Genomic DNA, 15,200 nt, shown 5'->3' with positions numbered 1-15,200 from the left:
TTTAGCTCTTTTCATACGTTTGACGTTAAATCTATTGGAAACAGATTGATTTCAGGTTTCTGTAGATGCTGCGTCAAATCTCCGCTAAATTGCGGCTCGCTCGCGGTTAAATCCCTCCTGATTAAAACAGCGGCTGCAGTCGTGACCGGATGTTGCATGTTAACGGCGAACTTGACTCGTACCTTCATCGAACCAGGCGGAACTGGACTTGCGACGGGGACCATGTAGTACCAGAGGAGAACCATGAGAACGGAGGAGAAGCGGCAGGTGAGCTGCAGCTGGCATCACGAAGATGACGGTGTGTTGATGCTCGACCTACTCTCTTTTCTACGTCACACGTTGCAGATACCATGGAAAAACACGCATTTTAGGTGTCGCTCTGAATCTCAAGTATTTCTTTTATAAAATTATAACCAATGAACACCGTTATTTTCAAAGTCAAATCTGCATTTGTACATTGTTTCTCAGTTTCCCCAGCAGTGGCTAAGTTGTTAGCTAGCGTTAGCAAACTCGTGGCAGAAAAAATTCCAAATGTAGCAAGAATTATTAAGAATTACGATTTATAAACAACGCCGAATTGAAGAAAGATGCTTTTGTCGTGTGTTCAAATGATACCATAGTTTAAAAGAAGTTCTTGTTTTTGTATAAGTGAAAAAACGTTTTAAATAGGCAACAGTTGGATCGAAGTGTCGTTGGTCTGTTTTCCAGGTGAACTCCGACAGCAACGTTTATTGTGACGCTTGTCAACGCATTAATGAACATCTGCAACGGTTTACTGACATAAATAAACGTGATGTTCCTTGCGAGCACTACACACTCCACAGAGGTGCGTTGAAGGCCGAGCTGCGGCGGGCGGAGCTGTCCGGTGCTGAAACTGAGAGTAGAAAAGCTCATGTTGGATTTGGTTCGTTCATCTTCTTGTCAAACCTACTTGCACTACTGAAGTGAGTTATTGATTTCTCTTTTTGTTGCCATGGTGACACAGGAGTTGGTGAAGATGTGAGTTCATGAGTTTTCATGATGATGTGGACGAACATTCTGCTGCTGCTTCTGCCGACACTGGAAGGTTAGAGCACACCACCAGGGGGCGCTGTGAGCGTCTATAATGGAGGAAATGATGTGTTGCAGCTGCAGTGGCATCTCAATGCTGGCAAGGGGCGACCTTCTCAGAGGCAGTGGTGTCTCCAGCAGTGGCGAGTGGCGGGATCCTGCGGGTGCCCGGGGTGTCTTCGATGCCACAGTGTGTGGCGGCGTGCTGCGACCTGCCCGGCTATGACCTAGCGTGGCTGTTCGAGGGTCACTGTTATATCCTCCGCTGCCAGCAGGTGGAGACCTGTCGACCTCATGAGAGACCCGGGGCCGACTCGGTCCTGGTCTTCCTGCGCCGGGCCTCACCCAAGACCCTGATGCTGGAGTCCCTGGTGCACGGAGAGCCGTACGGCTGGCGGACTCACTCTCGGTCCTCCTCTGAGAACCTGGAGGCACTCAAGCACTTGGCGCTCTTTGATGGACGAGACTTCTCAGAGCCGGTGGACTACTTGGATGAGAGCCCAGAGCAGAGAGGAGGGGCTAAAGGAGACGCGCTGGAACAGGCATTCTTTAGCCAGTTAGCAGTGACCAACAGAACCGAAGAGTTCAACCAGTCAGAGGTGAGCGTGGGCCCAACAGAGAGCACCCTGGACCTGAACCACGACACAACTGTCCAGGATGTGGACCGAACCACGACACCCTCTGACCCTGCTGCCAACAGAACTGTGAGTCCGACAGAACGTTTTATCCCTTCATCCTCAAACATCCACTTATTTGTTTGCAGACCACATTACTGTCACTGCAACTAATGACTGACGTCAACAACCGCACCAGCTCTGCCACAAACACACGGCTCTGGACCAGCGACACCCCAACAGAACCACCAGATACACCACCACCGGGTACGGTAAACTCAACCACACACAGGTTCACCACAGTCATGCAGAGGTCCATCAGAATTACAGTCAATAGTCCATTAGAACCACGATCACAGGTCCATCAGAACCACATGCAGGTTGCAGGAAACGTAAACAACGTTTCTAATCTTCAGCAGATCCTCCTCGGACTGTGTCAATGGGACACCTCAGTGGACCAGCAGAGCCAACAACTGGGCCAACAACAGGTGAGCACTGAGCCCATTGACACACAGGTCCAGTTGGCTGCAGTGGTCCCGGGCCAGAGTCCGTGCTGCTGTTGTGCCGACCATCAGGTCAGAATCTGAACTGGACTCACCTCTTCACAGCCACAGTGATGATGCCCCACTCTTCCTCCCCCTCCCCTGCTCCGGCCACCAGACCCGGAGAGCCAAACCAGGGGCCCGTGGCGGTTGTGGGTCCAGACAGGACTCTGGTTCCTCCGGTGGACAGCTTGTTGCTCGATGGCAGCGGCAGCACCGACGACCACGGCATCGTCCGCTATCGCTGGGACTTCGTCAGGTAACTGATGTCATGCTTGTGTACTCCCGCGTGGTCATAATGTTTGTGCTGTTTCAGTGGACCACCAGGGTTAAAGATGGATGGTTCGGATCAGGCGGTCGCCACGGCGACTGGACTGAGGGTGGGACGTTACACCTTCAGACTGACCGTGAGCGACCAGGAGGGGGCGACAGACAGCGGCGTGCTGACTGTCAGGATCCAGCAGGGTAGGATTCGCCTGCGACATCACCGTGACAACTCTGACGCTGTCTTCCTCCCACAGCCAAGATGCTCCCTCCCGTGGCGCACGCGAGCGGCAGCCACACGCTGACGCTGCCCAACAACTCTCTGGTGCTGCGTGGCTCAGTGACGGACGGCGACCAGACGCAGCTCACCTTCCTGTGGGTCCGAGACGGTCAGAGTCCGGCGGCCGGGGTCAGTGAAACGCACACCGAAACTCACTTGAGTCATGAGTCTTGGGAGACAGTTAGGGAGGTGTCACTTCCTACCCCCCCTCCTCACGTGCAGGACGTCCTGTATGAGTCAGACTCCTCCTCGGCTCTGTACCTGGCTAACCTGGTGGAGGGGACCTACCTGTTCCAGCTGAGAGTGACGGACGCTCAGGGCCGCTCCAGCAGCAGCACCGCCACTGTGGAGGTCCAGCCAGGTATGAACCACAGCCACCGTCCATGAACTAGAACCACAGTCTGGAACTGTTCATCTCCACAGAACCTGGTGCGGGTGAGCAGGTGGAGCTGGAGATGCTGGTTCCAGTCTCTCAGATCAGTGTTGTTCAGAGGAACACGGTCGTGCGGCAGCTGGCTGCTTTGATCCACATCCTGGACTCGGACGTCCAGGTCCGGTCTCTGCAGGGCCATTCTCACCTCAGGTACCAGAACCTGCACTGCAGCGTGCCGCCGGTCAGGCTGTTGGTGACCTCTGTGTGTAGCTCTGTGCTCAGGTTCTGGGTGCGAGGCCCGTCAGGTCCAATGTCCAGCTCCAGTCTTGTGCGTCTGTTGAGGAACCAGCTGCTGAAAGAGAAGAGCCACTTCCTGCTCTTCAGAGTTCTGAGAGTGGACACAGTGGGTGAGTCCTGAACCAATGTGGGTCCAGTCTCTCACGTTAACATTTTGTGCTCTTGACTCCGCAGTGTGTTTCCTGGGCTGCTCTGGCCGAGGTCAGTGTGATCCAGTCACCAAAGAGTGCTCCTGTGACCCCTTCTGGACCCAGAACCCGATCCGCCGCTACCTGGGTGATGGCGAGAGCAACTGTGGTGAAGACCGACCTGGTTCTAGGATCAGATGTTTTCAGATGACTGTTTCTGACAAGCTCTTTTCTGTCAGAGTGGAGGGTCCTTTACGTCATTGTGACCAGCTTTGTGGTCGTGGTTGTGATCCTGTGTGTCGGCTGGACCTTGTTCTGTTGCTGTAGGAGGTCAGTCCTGCGGTCCAGCCTCTGCAAGGCCACGCGACCTCTGACCTCTGGGTGTTTCAGGAGTCGACAGAGCAAAGCGAGGAGGAAAACTCGCTACACGGTTCTGGACAACATGGACGAGCAGGAGCGGGTCGAGCTGAGACCCAAATTCAGTGAGTCAAGTTCTATTGTACAACTTCACAGCACCACAGGCTGATCACGCTCTGGTCTCGCCAGGTATCAAACACCGCAGCACGGAGCACAACTCCAGCCTGATGATGTCGGAGTCGGAGCTGGACAGTGACCAGGACGCCATCTTCAGCCGAGACCGACCTGCCCGCACCCGGAACCGCATCAGTGCTGCCCGCAACGGCAACGCTTTCGGATGATATTCATGGTAGGTCATGTGGTAATAGTCGGGACAAAACACACACACACCAGAGGTTCAGTTCCACTTTAATGGGTTTCTGAGATCAGGAACATTCATCTACTGCATCACAACAAGAGTCAGAGTCAAGACTCAGTTTTAGAAAAATACCCTCATGTTTTTTCTATACAAAACAAAAGATGATAAAAATGACCGAAATTATTGGCACGCTGCAAACATTAATCATAATGTATATTCACTTCACTTTGTTATTTAAGACTTATAACGCATTATTCGGCACAGCAGCGACCCCTGCAGGACAGTCACGATCATGTCACTATGTTACTCCTTGCTCGGCCCGACGCGGTGACCTTGTCAGTTGAGCGCCCCCAGACACATGTACTTCACCTCCAGATATTCCTCGATGCCGTACTTGGAGCCCTCGCGACCCAAACCCGACTGCTTTACTCCCCCGAAGGTGGCCTCGGGGCAGGACAGCAGACCCTCGTTCACCCCCACGATGCCCACCTCCAAGGCTTCTGCCACTCTCCAGATCTGCCCCACGTCCTGTGAGTAGAAGTAACCTGCAGAAGAAGGTGGTCTGAGACACTCAGTCCCACTTCCTGGTTGGTGCACGCTTGAGAAGAGCGCAGCATTAAAATGACTCCGACTCCAACACTTCCTGTTTTGTGGTTCTCCTTCAACAAACCCTTTTTCCCACATGATTCCCCCCTTCACTCACCTGCCAGTCCCACGTTGGAGGCGTTGGCGATGGCCACTGCTTCCTCCTCTGTGTCGAACCTGCCGGCAGGAGATGGGCAGTGAGGGCGGGTCACATGACGAGCGACTACAGAACCGGTACCGACCTGACGACGGGAACCAGCGGCCCGAACGTTTCCTCCTTCATACACAGCATGTCGGCAGTCACGTCCGCCAGCAGGGTCGGCTCCATGAAGGAGCCGTGCAGCCGCTTCCCGCCTCTCAGAACCTTCGCCCCGTGAGCGACGGCATCAGAGATCTGGTGCGCCACCTGCAGGTCAAGCACAGCCCTGCTCAGCGGTGAGTCCACCGGAACCACAGCGTCACCGACCTTCTCTGCGGCTCTGGTGTTGATCAGCGGCCCCTGGGTGGTGTCGGGTTCGGAACCGTGACCCAGACGTAGCTCGTTGTCCATCTTCTGAGCCAGTTTCTCCATGAAGGTGTCGTAGATGGAACTCTGCACCAGGAAGCGGTTGGAACAGACACACGTCTGCAGGGAGCGTGAGTGACATCATCAGAGCGGGACAAACACATTTCAAACCTCTTACATCATCGAACAAGCGCCACATTAAAACTGGGCTTCAGACACAACCCACCTGTCCAGAGTTCCTGAATTTGGAGGCCATGGCTCCGCCCACCGCGCGCTCCACGTCCGCGCTGTCGAACACGATGAAGGCAGCGTGGCCTCCGAGCTCCATGGACGCCTTCTTCACTGTGTCGGCAGCAAGTCTGAGCAGCAGCTGCGCCGGGGAGCGAGGAAGTCAACAATCGTTCTCGCGCAGTGATGCGCGAGTGCGAATCCCACCTTGCCGGTGGCAGTGGAGCCGGTGAAGGAGATTTTGGCCACCAGGGGGTCGGTGCAGAGAACGTTGCCCACCGCGGGGGTTTTCTCTCGGGAGCAGGGAACCACGTTGACCACGCCCGCTGGGATTCCTGCCTGCTCCGCCAACTGCAACCACATTCAATGATTTCCAACTCAGACTTGGACACCGAGACTCCAGACTGTTACTGAGAGTTAAAGAGTAACGGTGCCGCTCGGACCTCAGCCAGGGCCAGCGCTGACAGCGGGGTGTCCTCAGCTGGCTTGATCACCACCGTGCAGCCGGCAGCCAGAGCTGCTCCGATCTTCCTGGTGATCATGGCGCTCGGGAAGTTCCACTGCAGGGAGTTATCAGACGGAAGTGAGACCACGCACCACAGGGCTGCACCGGGTGGAGATGCTGGACGCACCGGGGTGATGATGGAGGCCACGCCCACAGGCTGCTTCAGCAGGAAGATCCTTCGGTCTTTGGCAGCCGAGGGGACGACGTCTCCATACACTCGCCGCGCCTCCTCAGAAAACCACTCGAGGAAGGACGCCGAGTAGGCGATTTCTCCCCGCGCCTCCTGCAGAGGCTTCCCCTGAAAAAGCGCACACAACATTGAACCATCACCTCCGACGGCGCTGTCTCCACGGCTGCACTCACACTCTCAAAGGTGACCAGTCGAGCCAGGTCTTCTTTGTGCACGTTCATGAGATCGAACCACTTCCTGAGCAGGACGCTGCGCTCCTGCCACAACAAGACAGCCTATTGTTGACAGTTATTACACCACTACAACAGTTATTCAGCAAACAACCCAAGGTTCACTTCACATCACAACAGCGCTCACTAAATGTTAACTTTTAACCACCATCATAAAAGATTAGCTTAGGTCTACCAACCTCAGTATCAACCTTATCACCACGCAGTATTAAAAACAGGTCATGAGATTTGTATTTTATGACATAACAAACAAAAAACCCTGCAAAAAGCCGTTAGCATTGAATGGCTATGTTGCTCATTAGAGTAAAAGAAAGGATCGTCACATTTAACGAAAAAAATGAAAACCCATCTTTATTTACATGGCTTACTATAAGAATAAATTAAATAAATCTAAAATGTTTAATAAAGCACTTGGTGTCACGCGACTACTCAACGTTGCACCTGCAGCGGAGAAAGAGGGTGCTCCAGACTACATTGAAGATTTATCTTTTTCATAAATAACACATGTTCCTCACATGTTGAACACAATCTGCCTAAGCAAATATTAATAAGACTCGGTGTTCTACAATTCGGCTCACTTTAACTTCAGTCCATCGCTTAGACGAAGATAGTATGGTCATAAATCTTTACTACCAGCTAATGGAGAGGACGCTGGCTTCAGCGTTAATTTGACTGGTTTGTCAATGGAGATCGTTGACGAGCTCCACATGCTCCATACCTTAGCCGTGGTCTGCTTCCACGAGTGGAACGCTCTGTACGCGGCGTCCACGGCTTGTTTGGCCTCCGCCGCACCACAGTCGGACACCCGAGCGAGCTCCTGGCCAGTGGCCGGGTCCAGGACTGGGAACGCCGAGGCTGCGGAGACCCAGCGGCCGTCCCAGTAGCCCTGAGTCCGCAGCAGCGGAGCGGGGACACCGAGGCTGTAGCTCCGGAGCATGGTGGCGGACAGGCCGGGGAAGACCTGCCGGAGGAAGCTGCGAGTCCCCAGCACGCAGAGTGAGGACATACCGGGGAGAGAGCGGGGCTGCAGCCGAGTGAGAGGAGCCTGCTCCCGGCGATCAGCTGCCGCCTGTCGGTTGGAACCAGTTCTGAGTCACGTGACTCGGCACCATAACAAAGTGCGCTTCCTTCTGCTCCAAATCACCGATGCGTACATTTCAAGAGTCGTTGACCGACCTCGGCTCAGTCAGAGCTTGTTTCTGAATGTGAAGCAGAGCCGAAACCAAGCTCAGTCTCTGGCCTCAGCACTGTACTCTCTCATCCGATTACAGCCTCAGAGTCAACCGTTTCCGGCTGAATACAAGTCCCGACTGCGGGGTTGTGCCAAACTCCCCTGCTGGCTGAGGAGCTGAGGTGCCATATACAAGAAGCAAGAGTCCACCAAGCTGCATTTCTTTATTTGAATCAACACATTTTCTATATGTTTTTGTTCACGACACAAAGCTACCACTGTTGTGCTCTAGCCGCTGTAGGGAAACTTGAGGAGCGCGGCCTGCCCGGGGCCCAGCTGGAGACTCCCCAGGTCCACTGGCGACTCCGCCGGCAGCAAGGTGGCGTTGGTCGCGACGACGACGCTCGCCTGCGGGGGCAGTAGAGGCCCCTGCAGCTGCAGCACCACCGCGTCGTCATCCCAGTTGAAGGCAGCCACGTAGCGGGTGTTCTGGTCCCACACACGGACGTACGCCAGCGCCGTTGTGGAGTTGAACAGCAGCGCAAAGTTTCCGAAGAGCAGGGAGCGTTCTTTTCCACGGAGTTCGCTCAGGTCGCGGAAAAAAGAGCGCAGAGACAGTCGCTCCTCTCGTTCTCCCTGCAGACACGCAGGTGACGATCGCTTCTTTAGTCTCTCCTGCTTCAATTTCAAATAGGAAATATTCTATTTATAAATAGTCTTTTTGTTACCTGCAATGTTCCATTCAGCTCACTGTCAGAGTCCCAAAGCATTCTGGGAAACTTTGTGCCCTTTAACAAATCCAAAAATTAGGTGAGAACAAAAATATTTTCTTGACATTTTGTTAGCTTAGTATGTAGCAACAGTCTCCATGGAAACCTCACCTGGTCCACCAGGCCGATCTCATCTCCATATTTGAAGACAGGAGTCCCAGGCAGTGTGAAGAGCATCAGCTGGTACAGCCGGACCAGAGAGGAGCTCACTAGAGACACCAGGTGCCCGTCGCGAGGCCCGCCCAGGCTCCAGGCTAGCTGGGACTGATTCTGGGAGGAGGACAAGCTTGTAATGGACTGGGCTGCCTGCGTGGCGTCCCTAATGGGCTGAAGGACTGCTGACAACAGCAGGTCGACACCAGAGGAGGTGAGCAGGTCGGACACCTGCTCGGCCCAGCTCCGGTCGGTGACGCCGATCAGGACTCTGCAGGAGGATCCAGATGCTTTCTCAGAAACCGTTAGAGTCCCAGCTAGCCAGGGATCTTACCGCTTGTCAGTGCGGTTCTGAAGGATGGCTCGGATGTCGGTCCACAACAATGGCACCGCAGTGGACACATGCTCCACTCCTGACAGCTGCACGCCATCCACGCCCTCGTTCAGCCAGAACACCAGCGCCGACTGCAGACGCACACAAGACTGAGACAAACATCGCCCCCGGCTGTCTGCACCAAGTCAAGGTCAGGCTCAGAAGCTTGACCCCACAAGTGACGCCCACGTTACACTGAACAGGACGCACCACAACTGGCCAGTCACCTTCAGTCTCTCAGCCACGTTTGTCACAGAGTCGTTGGAGAACCAGGGTCCTGATGATCCCTGGTAGTTTGGAGTCAGATCCAGAACCACAGAAATACCTGACCAGAAACAGAACACAGTCAGACCACTCAAAGAAAGCATCTCTCTCCGTGGCTGGTCCTGACCTTTCTTATGCGCCGCCTGGATGAGACTCTTGAACTGCTCCAGGTTTCCAGCACTGTCGGACACGTCCTCGAAGCTCAGACCCATGACATCATCCGGCGGGGCCACGTGGATCGGGCCGAGCACCAGCCCTTTGACCTTCAGCTGCGACAGTTGTTGGATCCTCTCCTGCACACCTGAGGACCTGAGGGTGGTTAGAAGCAGCTGGTCACCATAGTCGGAGGTCACTCACCCTTCAGGTTGCCCTTCTCGCTGAACGCCCTCACGTCTCCGATCTGGTAGAGCGGCCCTTCGTTCCACCAGCTGGTGGCAGGGAGGTCCTTGCAGCGTGGAGCCTGCAGGATGATGAGGACGGCTCCCACCAGCATCCCCAGCCAGCCCAGCCAGAAGACCACCAGCAGAGCCCAGCGGGTCCGAACCCAGCTGAGGAGACGCCGAGGTGAGTGGGAGTCCATGCATTTCATTAGATTTGATCAGATTAGATTAGATTAGATCAATCCAACATCAGAAGCACATTTGGATTAGCTGCACATAACGTAGCTGCTTTGGCGAACAGGCTGGTGACTGACCGCAGTAGAGCGCGGCTTCAGAGCGAGAGAGTGCGCGTGCTCACCAGGGCGTGCCCGCCACCTTCAGCAGCTCTTCCTTGCTCAGGCCGGTGAACTTCACCTCCTCCATCTCTTCTGGCATCTTGAGCTTCACGGCTCCGTTCTTCTCCATCTCAACGCCGGCCGCGACTGGAGCAGCGTCCTCGGTCCGGCTCTCCCCGCCGGTCATCGGCTGCTTCTCCTGCTCCTCTTGGTCCAGGTCCGCCTCGCTCACGTCGGCCTCGGTGGCGTCAGCATCCGCGGCGACCTGCCGGGGCTCGACTCCATCCCTCTGCGGAGCGCCTGCGTCGGCGGGCTCCTGGAGCTCCACGTTGGTCTCCTCCGCGCTCATCTCGCGTGACAGGATGTGAGAGATGTGCTGAGTACTCGAGAGTCTGAGAGACAATGGTGGCTGATGCGAGTGGGGAGGAGAGGGGCTGTGGATGGTGCGTTCAAGGGCAGTCAGAACATTGTGCATCCCTGCTCAGCCTCCAATTCATGCCCGGAAAGCTAGTTCTCCTCGATCATAAACGGGTTGCTTATTTCAGGTATGAACTTGGGATATTGCCATGTGTCGTGCCAAGTTGTAAAAACGAATTAAACACAAATTAGACACTTTTATTTTAACCCAACGGTTCCCCCCCTCATCGCCTGAGATATAGTTTTTTTCCGAGCTAATCCAGTAGACTTGAACGCACCATTAACCGGCTCACTCCTGTTTTCTCCCTCCACTTGCGCATCATCGTTCTGATGTTGTCATGGCAACGGTCGACAGCTTCTTCTGTCGGGAGGACGCCGCGATTACGGTCTTTATTCGTTGTTTTCGGACATGAACATTCGATGAATTAATGAGCGAGTCCCAGAAAGGACAGAAAAACTGCTGACACCAGCTGAGGGCCAGCAGACATCTGCTGACTCATCAGAAGAGGAAGTGGCATTCTGACTCAGCGAGCCCTAAACTCGGCATTACGTGAGGCACAGCACTTATACTAACCTCAGAAATAAACACACATCAGATGAACTCACTCTGACTGGGGAATATCAACATGATAATAGATATCTTCACAGTTCCAGTTAATTCGTATATACCGGTAATGATTCATTTAAACAGTGCAAACCGAGAAACCTTCGTTAAACCTTACATTTCGAGTTTCATTAACATTGACGAGTCAATGTTGCGACGTAAAAAAATAGTATTTCATAAAAAACTTTGGGTTTATAAACCAAAATAATTCGTCTCAATAAGCGTGCGGAGCGGACTATCTTGATGGCAGAGCGGGGAGGGACAGATCTGTAGCGAGTCTGTTATAAAGGACAACATATCGATTTAATCAACAACCATATCAGGAACGCTGCCACTAAAACAACAACAGACTTCTATTTGTTTATAATATTTTAAAGTTAGACAGCATTAAGTTAAAATAAATCAGTGCACCCCCGTGTTGTGGTCGTAGTGGAACTGTCCTAGCCTGGTGCTGTTGAGCTAGCCCTCATGTCAGCAGCGTCTGCACAGCACTGCTGAAAACCACGTCAAAGCTGAGGGTCAGCCAACTGAGCGTGGATCTATCCTGAACTCTGAACTCCTATCATGTCGACCTGCAAGAAAGGAGACTTGTCACCCAGCGAAAAGGAGCTTTTTGAGGTCATAACTGCAGGTAAGTCTCCTTTGCTAATCCCCATTCAATAGCCAGTTAGCAGTTAAGCGCTGCAGCTATAGAATACACTTTAAAATTCTGCACTATTTAAACAATTCTGATGATTTTTTTATTTGTTCGGTCAACTTACTGTTGATTTTGCTCAAACGAATTGCAACATTTGTGCGTGTTGTTTTGTTGCTCACTCGTGTTTTGTCTTCAACCCCAGGAAATGTTCAAGAAGCTTCCAGGCTGCTGGGCTGTAAGGATGTTCGCGTTAACTGTCTGGACGAGGTAATGACACTGTCACTGTGAAATGACACTGTCATTGTGAGGCCGTGCTGTGGGTTGTTTCTCTACACCAACAGCCCAGAGAAGAGCAGGGGACCGGTGGTGTGTGGTCTTCTGAATGATCAGATTTAAGATGACTTTTATTTTCCTGCAACATCTCTTTCCCCACATCTCCCGAGTTCCATGTCTTACATTTGCTTCAACAATTTATACAAATATCTTTTCATGGTCTAAATAAGTCAAAAAATATCAGTGATACACAGAAGACCTGAGAGGCAAAGAGTTAGACAGAACAGTCAGCGGTGCGTGTGATGGTGATGAGTTGTGGGTGAAGTGTCATGTGCAGGACGAGTGGGCTCTGTGAAGAGGGTCCTTCATGTCGCCCCCCTGTCTTTTCTCGCACCTCTTTCATTGATCTGTCAGCAGCAGGTGCCGGAGCCTGAGGAGGGGACTTAAAGGTTGTTACATCAGTGGTCGATGTTGAGACTGACTTGATGTTCCATGATGATGAGGAGGAGTTCATTTGATTTATAGTAGTGATCTGTAGCTGCAAATATCAAACTTGTAAGTGTTGTTGTCGTCAGTGCCCTCACCTGTCTCTGCTGCCTTCTTCAGTACGGGATGACTCCCCTCATGCACGCGGCTTACAAGGGGAAAGCGGAGATGTGTCGCCTGCTGCTGCAGCACGGAGCCGACGTCAACTGTAACCAGCATGAGCACGGCTACACGGCGCTGATGTTCGCCGGCCTGTCAGGTGAGACAGGGGACCCAGACTGGACCCAGCAACGGTTGAGTCTAACGTGCGCCTGTTGCAGGGAAGACTGACATCACGTGGATGATGTTGGACGCCGGAGCAGAAACTGACGTGGTCAACTCGGTCGGCAGGACGGCAGCTCAGATGGCTGCGTTTGTCGGTACCAAATCAGACCTGATGGTTCCTCGATGAGTTTCCTCTCCGACTCAGTGTATCTCTCCTTCTCGCCAGGTCAGCACGACTGCGTCACCGTCATTAACAACTTCTTTTCTCGGGCCCGACTGGAGTATTACACCAAGCCCCAAGGCCTGGAGAAGGAGCCCAAACTGCCCCCGAAACTGGCCGGGCCCCTGCACAAGATCATCATGAGCACCAGCCTCAACCCTGTCAAGGTGCTCAAATGCAACACCTGAAGCGTGTCCCAGTTCGCTCTCCAACACGTGTGTGTGGTGTCCAGATGGTGATGCTGGTGCAGGAGAACCCCCTCCTGGCCGAGGTGGAGGCTCTGAACAAGTGTCGGCGCGTGATGGAGCTGATCAGCGAGAAGTGCATCAAGCAGCAGGACATGAACGAGGTCCTCGCCATGAAGATGCACTTCATCAGCTGCGTGCTGGGGAAGTGTGCGTCCTTCCTGAAGGACCGTGAGGACCAGCTGGACGGGCTCATCAAGAGGTCGGTGGAGACGCGGGAGGGCACTCGCCGGATCATAACTGTCGGCTTCCTTCCTCAGTTTGCTCAAGGGCCGTGACAGCGACGGCTTCCCCGTGGCTCAGGAGAAGTTTGTTCGCGAGTGCATCCGCAAGTTCCCGTACTGTGACGCCACGCTGCTGCAGCAGCTGGTCCGCAGCATCGCCCCCGTGGAGATTGTGAGTGACCTCCCCAGTCATGTGACCAGCATCACCTGACGTCCCCTCATCGTGTTCTGTCGCAGGGCAACGACCCCACGGCCCTGTCGGTGCTGACCCAGGCCATCACCGGTCAGGTCGGCTTCATGGACGCCGAGTTCTGCACCACATGTGGTGAGAAGGGAGCGGCGAAGAGGTGTTCGCTCTGTAAAATGGTGAGACAGACACAGCAAGTGAGAGGAGCCTGGCGTCACCTCCTCTGCTCCTCCAGGTGATCTACTGTGACCAGACCTGTCAGAAGCTTCACTGGTTCACTCACAAGAAAGTCTGCAAGAAGCTGCAGGAGCAGCGCGAGAAGCAGGAGGCCGAGGCGGCCCAGCTGGGGGCGCCGCAGAGCCCAGGTCAGTTCTCAACTCTTCAACTCTGTGATAAGAATATGAAATGTTCAGAGTGTGGTGTCTGGTCCAGAGGAGAGCTCGTCACTGCAGCAGGCCGCCGACGCGCTTCAGGATCTCTCTGTGGACAACTGCCAGGACGTCGCCGCTGAAACGCCCAACTCTGCTGCCATCGCAGCCGGAAACTGATCAAGGATTGCGGACGCCTGATTGTCACACCCAGCCACCACGGTCCACGCGGTCCAGACGGAACTTGCCTTTGGTCCGACTCAGTCCACGAGGATCAGACGTCTCTCTTCTGTCTGTCTCTGTGCAGCGCTGAACATTATGTTGGGACGTGTCTCTGCCTTAAACTGAAGCGTGAGAGTGGTGGCGCCACCTTCTGACCGTCTGGAGCGATAACGACCAAAAATCTTTTTTTTACCGTCTCTTGTTTAAACAGTTCAGTCATGTTTGAACCCACTGAATAAATGTGTCATTTAACCTGAGGCATAGTACCAACGGCTGACGTCACTGCGGTAAAGCAAGTGTCCAGCAGAGGGGGTGATTTTACCACATTTGATCAAGGGGCGCACAAGCTTCACAATTTCCCTCTTTTCATTTGTTTCTTTCCTCCAGATTTAATTTTATTTGTAAATGTCTTTTTCATTGCCTCATTTATACCCCTCCATTTCTATTATTCTATTCTATAAAACATAATTCAACATTTCCTTTTTAAATCCCTCTAGTTCATGTCTTTTATTTAAATTGTGTATTTATTCATTATTTAATTTTTTTGTGCTTATTTTGGTTGCTGTGTTTGGGGTCAAAGGTGACGTGGGGGGAGTCCTGACCTCCTAGAAAAGATCCATGAATAAATTTTGACAAAAAACTGGCGTGAAAAGAAACTCATCTTTTGTGAGAGGAGAAACTTGACAGACCGTTGCCGTGGCGACTGGCCTATGCTGGCTTTGTTCCAGTTGTTGGAGTCTTTGTGGTCACGGCCCCACCTGCACCACAGCGTGGGGTCGTGTCCTGCTCACACACCCACCTGTGCTTTCCCATGAGGCTTGGGGGCGACTGGTCTTCTCTGCTTCCTCCGTCTTTTCAGGCTGCTGTCGGCCTGACGACTGAAGAGCAAACAGTCTTTTCTTGTTGCTCGGAAGTGAAGAGACATGAACAAACATTCACCACAAAGAAGGTACCTGGTTCTAAAGTTCACCTGCTGAGCTGCTCACTCTACTTTTAATCTGGCTGAAGATGGCTTCTCTCCCTTGTTGAATCTGCTCGTGTGTCAGAAGAGGATCAGCTACTCCCAAGTCTGGAGAAAATAAAACAGATTTGTGTGTCCAT

At 53.2% G+C, this 15,200-nt stretch overlaps 4 protein-coding genes across 9 annotated transcripts; 2 read left to right on the top strand and 2 right to left on the bottom strand.

The window, feature by feature from the left end:
- Positions 1–64: 64 nt before the first annotated feature.
- On the top strand, positions 65–5,360 carry kiaa0319 (KIAA0319 ortholog). Of its 6 annotated transcripts, none has more exons than XM_053887098.1 (16): positions 65–267; positions 709–904; positions 986–1,066; positions 1,129–1,754; positions 1,814–1,931; positions 2,081–2,152; positions 2,273–2,465; positions 2,523–2,671; positions 2,728–3,111; positions 3,174–3,333; positions 3,394–3,530; positions 3,595–3,717; positions 3,788–3,878; positions 3,939–4,030; positions 4,095–4,254; positions 4,639–5,360. In XM_053887098.1, exons 3-15 carry the CDS (start codon positions 1,018–1,020, stop codon positions 4,244–4,246), a joined length of 2,346 nt encoding a protein of 781 aa, XP_053743073.1. In that variant the 5' UTR covers positions 65–267; positions 709–904; positions 986–1,017; the 3' UTR covers positions 4,247–4,254; positions 4,639–5,360. The 6 variants fall into 6 exon arrangements, with proteins under 6 accessions (XP_053743073.1, XP_053743070.1, XP_053743072.1 ...); XM_053887095.1 differs by having other exon boundaries at positions 65–298; XM_053887100.1 differs by lacking the exon at positions 709–904 and having other exon boundaries at positions 69–267; positions 2,728–2,879; positions 2,973–3,111; positions 4,639–4,914.
- On the bottom strand, positions 4,302–7,624 carry aldh5a1 (aldehyde dehydrogenase 5 family, member A1 (succinate-semialdehyde dehydrogenase)). Its single transcript, XM_053887103.1, has 10 exons — positions 7,225–7,624; positions 6,450–6,533; positions 6,214–6,384; positions 6,025–6,141; positions 5,789–5,932; positions 5,580–5,723; positions 5,315–5,473; positions 5,091–5,254; positions 4,967–5,025; positions 4,302–4,808 (listed from the first exon to the last, which is right to left on the bottom strand). The coding sequence occupies exons 1-10, from the start codon at positions 7,510–7,512 to the stop codon at positions 4,600–4,602; spliced, it is 1,539 nt and encodes a 512-aa protein (XP_053743078.1). The 5' UTR covers positions 7,513–7,624; the 3' UTR covers positions 4,302–4,599.
- A 263-nt stretch (positions 7,625–7,887) lies between these two features.
- Positions 7,888–10,375, bottom strand: LOC128771612 (4F2 cell-surface antigen heavy chain-like). Its single transcript, XM_053887101.1, has 8 exons — positions 9,976–10,375; positions 9,595–9,785; positions 9,365–9,538; positions 9,201–9,298; positions 8,935–9,065; positions 8,559–8,871; positions 8,406–8,465; positions 7,888–8,313 (listed from the first exon to the last, which is right to left on the bottom strand). Exons 1-8 carry the CDS (start codon positions 10,299–10,301, stop codon positions 7,966–7,968), a joined length of 1,641 nt encoding a protein of 546 aa, XP_053743076.1. The 5' UTR covers positions 10,302–10,375; the 3' UTR covers positions 7,888–7,965.
- On the top strand, positions 10,270–15,115 carry ankmy2a (ankyrin repeat and MYND domain containing 2a). The gene is made up of 10 exons (XM_053887104.1): positions 10,270–11,604; positions 11,813–11,877; positions 12,490–12,628; positions 12,690–12,788; positions 12,860–13,020; positions 13,086–13,300; positions 13,359–13,494; positions 13,560–13,688; positions 13,745–13,874; positions 13,942–15,115. The coding sequence occupies exons 1-10, from the start codon at positions 11,538–11,540 to the stop codon at positions 14,055–14,057; spliced, it is 1,257 nt and encodes a 418-aa protein (XP_053743079.1). The 5' UTR covers positions 10,270–11,537; the 3' UTR covers positions 14,058–15,115.
- Positions 15,116–15,200: the final 85 nt, after the last annotated feature.

This window comes from Synchiropus splendidus, chromosome 15, assembly GCF_027744825.2.
Source record: "Synchiropus splendidus isolate RoL2022-P1 chromosome 15, RoL_Sspl_1.0, whole genome shotgun sequence".
NCBI classification, from domain to species: Eukaryota; Metazoa; Chordata; class Actinopteri; order Syngnathiformes; family Callionymidae; genus Synchiropus; species Synchiropus splendidus.
This window is presented reverse-complemented; position numbering and strand designations above follow the sequence as displayed.

Coding starts and splice junctions, on each gene's coding strand:
- kiaa0319 (XM_053887098.1), top strand. CDS start 1,018: ATGATGATGTGGACGAACATTCTGCTGCTGCTTCTGCCGACACTGGAA. Junction 2,672..2,727: donor GACTGTCAGGATCCAGCAGG/GTAGGATTCGCC, acceptor TTCCTCCCACAG/CCAAGATGCTCCCTCCCGTG. Junction 3,112..3,173: donor CACTGTGGAGGTCCAGCCAG/GTATGAACCACA, acceptor TCATCTCCACAG/AACCTGGTGCGGGTGAGCAG.
- aldh5a1 (XM_053887103.1), bottom strand. CDS start 7,512: ATGTCCTCACTCTGCGTGCTGGGGACTCGCAGCTTCCTCCGGCAGGTC. Junction 5,255..5,314: donor ACACCAGAGCCGCAGAGAAG/GTCGGTGACGCT, acceptor CTTGACCTGCAG/GTGGCGCACCAGATCTCTGA. Junction 5,026..5,090: donor CCGCTGGTTCCCGTCGTCAG/GTCGGTACCGGT, acceptor TCCTGCCGGCAG/GTTCGACACAGAGGAGGAAG.
- LOC128771612 (XM_053887101.1), bottom strand. CDS start 10,301: ATGAGCGCGGAGGAGACCAACGTGGAGCTCCAGGAGCCCGCCGACGCA. Junction 9,066..9,200: donor ACGTGGCTGAGAGACTGAAG/GTGACTGGCCAG, acceptor GTGCGTCTGCAG/TCGGCGCTGGTGTTCTGGCT. Junction 8,872..8,934: donor CAGAACCGCACTGACAAGCG/GTAAGATCCCTG, acceptor ATCCTCCTGCAG/AGTCCTGATCGGCGTCACCG.
- ankmy2a (XM_053887104.1), top strand. CDS start 11,538: ATGTCGACCTGCAAGAAAGGAGACTTGTCACCCAGCGAAAAGGAGCTT. Junction 11,605..11,812: donor TTTTGAGGTCATAACTGCAG/GTAAGTCTCCTT, acceptor CTTCAACCCCAG/GAAATGTTCAAGAAGCTTCC. Junction 13,689..13,744: donor GGTGTTCGCTCTGTAAAATG/GTGAGACAGACA, acceptor CTGCTCCTCCAG/GTGATCTACTGTGACCAGAC.